The sequence below is a fragment of the Phalacrocorax carbo genome, chromosome 34 (assembly GCF_963921805.1).
Source record: "Phalacrocorax carbo chromosome 34, bPhaCar2.1, whole genome shotgun sequence".
Lineage (NCBI taxonomy): Eukaryota > Metazoa > Chordata > Aves > Suliformes > Phalacrocoracidae > Phalacrocorax > Phalacrocorax carbo.
Genome location: NC_087546.1, coordinates 616,555 through 626,774, shown reverse-complemented (window position 1 = coordinate 626,774; position 10,220 = coordinate 616,555). Strand labels below are relative to the sequence as shown.

General features: G+C 67.7%; 1 protein-coding gene and 2 long non-coding RNA genes across 3 annotated transcripts; all 3 read right to left on the bottom strand.

The window, feature by feature from the left end:
• Positions 1 to 234: 234 nt before the first annotated feature.
• LOC135310376 (uncharacterized) lies at positions 235 to 1,239 on the bottom strand. Its single transcript, XR_010370449.1, has 3 exons — positions 1,154 to 1,239; positions 774 to 938; positions 235 to 453 (listed from the first exon to the last, which is right to left on the bottom strand). It is a non-coding gene; the product is annotated as an uncharacterized LOC135310376 (long non-coding RNA).
• Positions 1,240 to 1,672: 433 nt separating this feature from the next.
• Positions 1,673 to 3,995, bottom strand: LOC135310349 (uncharacterized). Its single transcript, XR_010370441.1, has 4 exons — positions 3,699 to 3,995; positions 3,323 to 3,358; positions 2,905 to 3,048; positions 1,673 to 1,771 (listed from the first exon to the last, which is right to left on the bottom strand). It is a non-coding gene; the product is annotated as an uncharacterized LOC135310349 (long non-coding RNA).
• Positions 3,996 to 4,345: 350 nt separating this feature from the next.
• On the bottom strand, positions 4,346 to 8,433 carry LOC135310405 (scavenger receptor cysteine-rich type 1 protein M130-like). Its single transcript, XM_064437673.1, has 6 exons — positions 8,223 to 8,433; positions 7,273 to 7,581; positions 6,733 to 7,047; positions 5,681 to 6,007; positions 5,259 to 5,573; positions 4,346 to 4,938 (listed from the first exon to the last, which is right to left on the bottom strand). Exons 1-6 carry the CDS (start codon positions 8,431 to 8,433, stop codon positions 4,346 to 4,348), a joined length of 2,070 nt encoding a protein of 689 aa, XP_064293743.1.
• Positions 8,434 to 10,220: the final 1,787 nt, after the last annotated feature.

Here is a 10,220-nt window from a genome sequence, read left to right as displayed (position 1 = left end):
GCCATGGCCTCTCACAGCCTGACCCTGAGCGCACCATCCCCAAGACGTGACCCTTCCCCGCCACCATGTCTTTGTGCTCTGCTCCCCCCAGTCGGCCTCGGGGGGACACCCCGAGACCTGGGCAGGCAAGTGCCAGCCCTGGCTCAAACCCCCAGAGGCTTTTAATAAGAACAAATCCCGAGGCCCAGCCTAAAAACGAGAATAAAGCCCGAGGAAAGGCCCAGCGGTCTCTGCTGCCTGTGGGAAAAGGGAGAGGGCTCCCCGGTGCTCACGGCTCTGCCAGCTGCACAGTCCTCTCCTCCCTCCAGGCTGCACCCAGCTCGACGGCAGGGACGGGCTCTCCTGCCCCGGGGCTCAGGGACTGCTCTGCGCCGAGCTCCGGGGACGCGGCCTTCGTGTCCTCGGGGGGATGTGCCAGAGGCACCTCTTCAGCATCGTCATAGCCCGTGCTCTCTGCGGACAGGGACCAGGCGTCCCCTTAGCTCCAGGGGCCCAGCCCTTCTCTGCGAGTGCAGGTTTGCCCCTGCAAGCAGCAAGGCAGGCCCTTGCGTGTTCGCCCCGTGGGGTGCCCTTCCTGCCCCATACATCACCTCCCTCCTGTCTCCTCACCGCTCCCGAGGTGTTCGGCTCCCCCTCCCATCCCCAGACCCCAGGGGAAACTCCTGCGGCCAGTTCCCCCATCCCAGGAAGCCGGGCTCTCCCAGTACAGCAGCGATTCGTCCAGCACCAGGGATGGCACCCCAGGAGCCGGCAGCGCTATCCTTCCCCCTCACCTCCAGGTGCATCCCCGGGCCCCGCTCCCTCCTCTGGCGCCCTGGGCAGTTCCCAGTCTCCCTGCCCAGGGGCACGATCCTCCCCAGGGTCGGAAACCTCCCCGGCATCGTCATAGCCATCGTCATAGCCGTCTGCTGGGTCACCTCCGGGCGGGACAGGGACACCTGAAACGCGAGGGCGGTTGGTGGCTGTGGGAAGATACATCCTGCAGGGCAGAGGATGGGGGACGCGCAGGGACACGGGGCTCAGACACTGGCGATGGCAGCACCGCAGGAGACTCCCCCGTGTCCTCCCCAACTCTGACGGTGAGGCCCAGGGAGGCTGCTGTCCATCATATGCCTGCAGGCACAGGAGATCAACCCCTTCCTGCCCGCCTTACCCGGCGCTGGACGCGGACCACCCTCCTCCTCGCTGTCCCCGGCGTGGGGCCGCAGCTCTGTCAGGGACCCCCCTGGATAGGAGCCTGGCGAGAGGCGCAGCGGGTGTTACGGGCGAGCGCTCTGCGGGCCCAGCCTGCGGTCAGTGCTGCTGGGGACGGGGCACCCGCGGAACCGGGGCTGACTGGGGGAGGGCTCAGGACGCCCCCCGCGCCCCCGGCACCAACCCTGTCTCAAAGGGGCTCCCAGAGCTGCCTGGGGCCAGCCCCGTCCCTCATCCCCCAGGTGTCACAGAGGGGCGCGGGGGCGGGCAGAGAGGGGCTATCCCCAGCTGCGATGGGCAGAGCTGGTGGGGAGGAGGCGCCTCTCCGTCCCCTCTCCCAGGCCCAGGACCTGGCTGCCCTCCCCTCAGACCCCACAGCACTGCAGGGACCACGGGCCGGGGGCTGCAGTGGGTCAGCCCTGGGTGGAGGCCAGGGGAAAGAGCCCTGCAGATGTGCCCCCCATGAGGGACCCACACCCACCTTTGCCGCTGAACCTCAGCTGCTTCTCCCATGCCTGGCTGTAACCGATCTCCTCGTACACAGCATCAGGGAAGGGCTCCCAAGCGCTCTCAGAGCCTGCAGGCAGACACAGAACTGCCTCAGGAATCACAGAATCGATCGCAGAACGGTTTGGGCTAGAAGGGACCTCTAAAGGTCTAGTCCAACCCCCCCCCCAACGAGCAGGGACATCTTCAACTTGCTCAGGTTGCTCAGAGCCCCCTCCAACCCGACTGTGAGCACGTCCAGTGACGGGGCACCCACAGCTTCTCGGGGCAACCTCTTCCAATGTTTCGCCACCTTCGCTGTAAAGGTTTCCTTCCTAATACCTTGTCTAAATCCAACCTCTTTTAGTTTAAAACCCTTGTTCTATCACAAAAGTCCCTGCTAAAGAGTTTGTCCCCATCTTTCTTTTAAGCCCCCTTTAGGCATTGAAAAGCCACGAGAAGGTCTCCCCGGAGCCTTCTCTTCTCCAGGCCGAACAGCCCCGACTCTCTCAGCCCGTCCTCATAGGAGAGCTGTGCCACCCCTCGGATCATTTCCATGGCCCTGCTCTGGGCCTGCTCTAACAGGTCCACGTGCGTCCTTCTGGTACCGTGGACCCCAGAGCTGGAGGCGGCGCTGCAGGGGGGTCTCACCAGAGCGGAGCAGAGGGGCAGAACCCCCTCCCTCGCCCTGCTGGCCCCGCTGCTTCTGATGCAGCCCCGGATAGGGCTGGCCTTCTGGGCTGCGAGCGCACATTGTCAGCTCGCGTCCAGCTTCTCACCCTCCGGCACCCCCACGTCCCTCTCCACAGGGCTGCTCTCAATCCCTGCACCCCCCAGCCTCTGCTGATACCGGGGGTTGCCCCGACCCAGGTGCAGGACCTGGCACTTGGCCTTGTTGAACCCCATGAGGTTCACCCGAGCCCACTTCTCAGGCCTATCCAGGTCCCTCTGAAGGGCATCCCGTCCCCCAGGTGTGTCCGCCGCACCACTCAGCTTGGCCTCCTCTGTGACTATTTCTCTCCTCGCCCCATCCCTAACCCCCCAGGCCTGGGGTCTCTCTGCCCCTCGCTGCTGGTGGCCGTGGCCGGGCAGTCAGCGGGTCAGCACAAGGGAATGCAGGCAGCACGCGCTCTTCTCCCCCCAGCCCTGCCTGTACCAGTCCCCAGAGCACCCTTGGCCCTGCCGGGAGGCTTCTTCCCCCGGGACCGCGGGGGCAGGACCCACCTCCGCGCCCAGCCCTGGCGCTTCGCGCCTGCCCGGCCAGGAGGGCCAGGAGCACGCACAGAAGGGCTCCCAGGATGATGCAGATGATGATGGGTAATGAGATCCTGCTGCTGCTGCTGCTGGTCGGAGGGCCCCGGGTGGGATCTGCTGGGCAGGAACACAGAAAGGGCAGCACCAGGCCTGGGAGAGGTGTGGGGCTGGGACACCCCAGCCCTGGTCCCCATTACACCAGGGGTCGGGGACCCCAGGGAGTGAGTGATGGGGAAGCTCCCACCCTGCAGGGTAAATGACACCCTCCACCGTGACCCCGCTGCCTCCTCCTGGGAGTTTCACACCCCGACAAGGAGCCCCTTCCCCCCAGCTGTGGGTCACAGCCCGGCCTCAGGAGGACCCTGCGCTGGCAGGGAGGACAGGTTACCTGCTCGGGGGGTTGGTGCTGTCGTGCTGGGTGGTGCTGCAGAGGAAGAGGAGGAGAGCTGGGCTGAGCAGATGGGCGTGCAGCCACCAGGGACCCTCCTCCGACACGCCACGTTCGTGTGCGCACACGTGCGTGCAAACCCCCCCGGCACATCCCACCCAGACCGCCCCTCCCGCTGGGCTGCTCGGGGCGGCTGGGGCAGCGCCCAGGGCCTTGCGCTGGGTATCGGGCAGGATGGCGCAGGCAGCCCAGGAGATGCCCCTGGGGGCTGCAGAGCCCTGGGGGCGGAGGCTGGAGACATCCAGCCCCGCAGAGGCAGCTTCCCACGCGGCACCAGGCTCCCACGCTCTGCAGGGGTCTCAGCCCCTCCGCTCACCTGAGCAGTTCACGGCAGCGCCCTCCTCGTGCTGGCAGGCACCGCTGTCCCCAGGCCGGGCAGAGCAGTGCTGCAGAGACAGCTCTGTCCCCCGGCAATCCACCTTCTCCAGCCAGACGGGGCCTGTCCCCTTCCCAAAGGCAGCGTTGTCCAGGGGATACACGGCGGAGCCGCAGCCCAGCTGCCTGCACGCCACCTCGGCCTCCTGCTTGGCCCAGGAGTTGTCGCACACCCTCCGCCAGGAGCCGTCGTGCCAGATCTCCACTCTGCCCGAGCACCCGTCCGCTCCTCCCACGGCACGAATCTTCTCCCTGCCTGGAGAAGGCCGGGAGCTCCCAGGGCACCGGGAAGCAGGCAGAGCCCTGCCAGGCGAGAGGGGCGTGCAGAGGAGCAGCTACCTGTGCAGGTGGTGGTGTTGGGGCACTCGGACCCGGGGGCCGGGGGTGTTTCTGGCCGTCTCCCTGCAGAAGGAAATGCTCTGGTGAGGGGGCTGCTGCAAGGGGGTCGCGCAGCAGAGCCTGGGGCTGAGCTCGCCTCGCGCCTCCCCATGCAACCTCGCTGACGGCAGCAGCTGAGCCCCGGTCCTCCAGGGGACACGCACGGCAACGTGGGGGACCCCGACTGCTCAGCCCCAAAGGGGCCCTGGCTCACAGAGCAGCAGGAGGGTGTCCATGGCAGGGCTGCTGCTCGGAGCCGTGGCTGGTCTCCTCTGAGACCTTGCCTGGAGACACCTCTGCCTCCCTTGGGAGCTGCCGAGAGCCCAGCTGGCAACCGCTGGGGCACGCCTGGGGCCCGTTTGTGTCCCCAGAAGCAGCAGGCTCTGGCACAGAAAGGAGAAGCCCCCGTGGGCTGTCTCTGCCTTTGACGCTGCCCAGCAGGGAGCAGGAGCTGGGGGAGCGCTGCTGCCCAGGTAGCTCACAATTACCATTGCAGGTGATGTGGGTCTTCTCCTGCAGGGTATCGCAGGACTCCGGGTTCCAGGGAGCGGAGGGGCACTGCCAGAAGGAGCTGTTTTTCTCCCCACACTGCACACGATCCAGCCAGGCGGTGCCAGACAGCTTGCCGGAGGGCAGTTGTGTATCCAGCGTCCCTTCGTCCCCACAGCCCAGCTCCTTGCACGCCAGCGACGCCGTTCGGAGAGTCATCGAGTTGGAGCAAACGCTCCCCCACGTCCCGTTATAATAGACTTGCAGGTACCCGGAGCAGTCGTTGCCGCGCTCCAGCCTCAGGGACGTGAACTCTGAGAGGAAAGGCCCCGAAGGGAGCAGGCTGGTGCGGGGCTGCGGGAGCGGGGATGCCCCTGCGCCCGCCCGGCCCTCAGCCGGGCAAAGGCACGGCCAGCAAGTCCCCCTCGCACCCACGTGGGGGGACAAGTCCCCGACGAGCAGGCGCCCTGCCCTCCCCGCTAACCCCCCGGGGACAGCCGAGCTCCCCAGGGAACCCCGGTGGCGCTGAGGGGACCCGCGCCGGGGCGGCCCCCGGGACAGCCTCAGGCAGGGGCTCTGCCCTCGTCCCGGCCTCCCCGGGCACCGGGCTCACGCCACAGCTCCCAGCACAGACCTGAGCAGACGACTCCTGCATCCTCCTTGTGCGCGCAGTCGTGCTGCCCCCAGGGCTGTGCCGGGCAGTCCCAGAGAGCACCTTCGGCCCCGGAGCAGTTCACACCGTCCAGCCAGATGCGACCGGAGCCTTTGCCGAAACGAGCAGCGACGGCCGCCTCCAGCGCCCGTCCGCAGCCCAGCTGGCGGCAAACGACGGCGGCGTCAGGCAGGCCCCAGCCGTCATCGCAGATGGTCCCCCAGCTGCCCTGGCGGTAGATCTCCACTCTCCCGGCGCAGCGCCCGGAGCCGTTCACCAGCCGGACCTGCCGGCTCCCTGCAGCGGGAAGAAACCCCTGCTGCTCTCGGGGGCTGGTGCCCACCGGCCCAGAGCCTGGAAGGGCCCTGGGAGAGCCTGGAGCCTGGAAGCGCAGCACCACTCACCCTCACAAGTGACCCCCACGTCCTCTGCGATCCCTGCCGCCAGGGCGTTCTCAGGCACGGAGGCGTTGCAGAGGGTCAGCCCGGCCTCGTGCCCCGCGCACCGGACCCCTCGCAGCCCCACGGGACCCGTCCCTCTCTGAGGCTTCGGGGGGTTGTAGGCCGTCTCTGCCCCTCCGCACCGCAGCTGCCGGCACACCACGCGGGCCTCCGCCAGGTCCCACTGGTCATCCAGGACTCTGCCCCACGTCCCGCCCTGGAAGATCTCCACTCGCCCGTCGCACCGGCTCTCCCCACCCACCAGCCGCAGGGACGTGGCGTTGGCTGGACCTGGGGGGAGCAGCCGTGCCCAGCCCTCAGCGACACCGGGCAGCCCAGAAACCGGGGGCGCCTGCCCAGGCTCTGGAGCCCTCACAACACCCGGAGCCCACCCGCCTGCCCCCAGCCCTCTGCAGCGAGCTCCAGGAGCACGTTCCCACAGCCGTGGCTCCCAGTCCCCGAGCAAGATGCTCTCTTTGCTCTTGGTGGGGCAGAGCCACCCAACACATCCCTGCTGAGGGGGAAGAGTGCGGGGGCCTTTCGGATCAAACAGGAGATGTTTGGGACTTGTGCCGGCCAGAAGCCAGGGCAAAGCCCAGCCCCACGCCGCAGTTCACACCCCAGGTCTGCTGCTGCTGCTGCTGCGGGCACCTGGACAGCCCTGCAGGTGTGGGACTGGGCTCTGTGGGGCTCTGTGGGGCTCTGCGGGGCTGGGGCAGGGCTGTCTGCAGCCAGAGGGATGGAGCTGAGCCCCACCGCCCTCTCCGTGGCCTGTCCCGCACCACGAGAGCGGGGGAGCCCAGGCCTGGCCGTGGCCCCTCACCCGGTTCGGTGCTCCGCTCTCCCACATCAGAGCCGCCATTCTGAGCGGACAGAGCTCGCCAGAGCTCCTGGTGAGGCCGGGGTTTCTCCGGGGATAAATTCGCCCTGGAGCTGCCATGGGGTTCCCTGCTTTGGGTGGCCACGTCGCACCCAAGGGGCAAACGGAGTTAGCGCAGCGTTTTCCCAGCTCTCACCTGAGCAAATGACAGCAGCGTTGTTCTCCTGGGCGCACGGAGAGGCCCCCAGGGCCGTCACTGGGCACAGTCCCAGGTGGGCTTCAGTCCCATCGCAGTGGAACGAGTCTCTCCAGACGGGGCCGGTGCCTCTCCCAAAATGCCCTCCCCTGGGAACGGACTCAGCAAACCCGCAGCCGAGGTGACGACAGAGAACGTGGGCGTCCGGGGGGTCCCAGTGGGAGGCACAGAGGGTGCCCCAGGTCCCCAGCACCTGGACCTCCACCCTCCCGTCACAAGGTGTGCTGCCGTTCACCAGCCTGAACTCCGAGTACCCTGGGGACAGAGGGAGATGAGGGAGGGTGGATTGGTGCTCTTGCTCCCTCCACAGCCGGAGGAGGGACCAGAGCGACAGCCTTCCTTTCCCCTGCTCCTGCAGCCTTCCAGGGCTGCCGACAGCCACGTCACCCCTGCTGTCACCACACCCAGCACGGCGCAGTCCCTGTCCTGCTCCCCCGCCCCAGCTCACACTCAGCGTTCAACACCCCTCCGCGTCCTTACGTGTGCAGGTGACGCCGGCAGCGTTAGCGTGGGTGCAAGGCTGGTCCCGGGGGGATCCCATGGGGCAGGAGGCGAGAGAGGCTTCACTCCCCACACACTGCAGCTCTCTGCCCCAGATGGGACCATCCCCTTCTCCAAAGGGAGATGCCCCAGGGACAGGCAGGGGTGCGCCGCACTGCAGCTCCCCGCAGACCACGGCAGCAGCTTGGGGACCAAAGTCTGAGTCACAGATAGTTTTCCACTGGTTCCCATCACGGATCTCCACTCGTCCTGAGCAGGTGCTGTCCCCTCCGACCAGCCGGACAAATCCTGGAGCAACCAAAGACCCCCATGGGTTCCCAGAGCCCTCCGGCAGTTACCTGACCCCATCTCCCAGCACCTCCAAGGTGGTTACAAGTGAGGAGTCCCACGACCCTCCCAGCCGCTCCCAGTGGGTGCGGATGGCCTTGGGACACCCTGCTCTTCTTCCCAAGCCCAGTGCTCCTCCCCTCAGAGATGCTCCTCTGCTCTGGGGGACCCGTGTCTGCCAGGGAACACGACCCAGCAGTCCCCGGCCACCTTGGGCCCTTCCCTGGGGCTGTGGCGCCCACGTGAGCTGCTCTCAGTGCCGCTGGCGTGGGGCAGCCAGGGCCTCCGTGCTGCCAGGCAGCTCCTGTGTGAGCGGAGGCACAAAGCTGGGAACCAACAGAGCCTGCGGGGCAGGGTGGGCCTCCATCTCCCAGCCCCTGGCACCCACGGAGGGTGGGCCGAGCCACACCTGGCAGGGCTCAGGCGGTGGCAGGTTCCCTCCGGGCTTTGCTCGGGAACCGGGGGAACCAGCAATGAACGTCCCAGCTCAGTGCGACCGGCCACACCAGGCCCTTCTCCAGCACCCCCTTGTTCCCCTGAGGGCTCCGCAGGCCCCTTCCCCCACCCCAACCACGAAGGTGAGGAACGGGCTGGCCCCTGACCTGCACATCTCACTCCAGCATCCACAGCGTGATCACAGTTCTGTAGATACCGTTTATCATCTGAGCAGTCGGACAGAGCAGACTCGGTGCCACGACACTGAACAGCAGCCATCCAAATGGGGCCAGATCCGGGCCCAAAGTATCCGTACTGAGGAGCTTCAAGAGCAGACCCACAGCCCAGCTGCTTACAGACCACTGCAGCATCATCCATGTCCCAGAAGATACCACACACGGTCCCCCACTGGCCCTGGCGTTTCACCTCCACTCTTCCAGCACAGCGCGAGGGGCCATCCTGCAGCCTCACCTCCTCGGCCCCTTCAAACACCCGTAAGGGAATGGTGAGGAGCGTGCCGAGCCCCAGACTGCAGGTCTGGGCGTCCCCCTTGCCCAGGCACCTGGGTGGGATCCCTCCCCCTCCCACGCTGTCCCCGGGTGGGAGGGGGATCCCTTTTCTCCCCACAGGCTGCAGAGGGCTGGGGGTGCCCAACAGCAGACCTGCTGGGCCATTCGCCGACCCACAGCCCGCGGCGCTTCCTCCCACCCCAATGGCCCCCTGCCCATGCCCACCCGCGCACCGTGCCTGGCCCCGTCAGGGCACCGTCTCCTCGCCAGCCCGGAACCCCTGTACAGCCCCGGGCCCCCCCTCCATCTCCCACCCAGAGAGGCACGGGGAGAGGCACAAGTTCAAGCGACTTAGGCAGCTTCGGCCCCTCATCTCAGAGGTACCTGCAAAGAACCCCCATTCCCAGAGGGGTCCCGATGGCCCTGTCGGTGGGACAAGGAAGCCGGCACCTACCCCTGCACAGCTGCACCCACAGGACCAGCCACAGCACCCGAGGAGACACGAGTCCCTCTGTGCCCATCCTGAGCCTCCTGCCCTGCTGGCACAGCCCTGCTGCACCCCGCTCCCTGAGGCTGCTGGGGGCTCACGGGGACGAAGGCAATGAGGGGGTGATATATCTCTGCAGGTGCCGGCCCCCGGCGGGAGGAGCCAGTCGAAGCAGCAGCACCTTTTTAGACATTATCAGGAGCCGTCTGCCCTCCGACACAGCCCAGCCCTCCAATGAACTTCTCCAGCGCCGTTCATCACCATATATGAGGGACATACGTGTCCCGCTGCGGGTGTCATTGGTGGCTGCGGCAGGGGATCGTCACGGGACAAGTGGGGTGTGGGGGGGGGGGGAAGGGTCTGCCCCCCCCCTTGCACCCTGCTGTGGGGACTGGGGGCACGGAGCATCTTCCGCGGCGGGCTCATCCCAGAGCCCAAGAGGCGAGTGTCCAGCTGCCCCCGAGCCGTGGGAAGCGCAGAGCCGGGACTGCATCGGGGCCTGTGTCGGGGTGGGAAGGGAACAGCCCCTGCTGCAGACCCCGCTGTGCTGGGGGCAGCAGCTGGGGAAAGGCCTCGGCCAGGGCGAGAGCTCAGTCCCAGGAGGGCTGGCTCGGCCACTGCTCCCTGGGGACCCCCGCGGCGGGTCCCTCACGGGAGCTGGAGCTGGGGTCGTGTCCCTGCCCTGGCAGCAGACGTGCAGCCCAGGGGCTCAGACGTGCCCCTGGCTCAGCCTGTCACCCAAGGGCCGTTATTCCCCGCGGGCGGATCGGGAGCTGGAGCCTGCAGGTGCACAAACCACAGCCCACGTGGCCCCGCAGCGCTCGCCGTGCTCCCCCTGCAGCACCCGGGCAGGATGTCTGTGGTTTCCCCGGGCACCGTGCCCAGACACATCCCTGCGGTGCCCCCGAGCCACCCCCCACCCCGACCGCTCCAGCCGGGGCTGCTCCTTCGGCCTCGCAGCCCCCGTGCCCCGGGGTGCCCCTCTGACGCCGCTCTGCGCCGCGCCCCACGGCCATGGGGTGCCGTCGGCGACGCGACCTCACACCCCCCTCGTGCTGCCCCGGCGTGCTCACGGGTTGTGCTGACGGCGACCTCGCACCCCTCCCGCTGCCATCGCCCTCTGCTCAGGAGCTACCGTCACACGCGCGTGTGTGTGTGTGTGCTGGGCT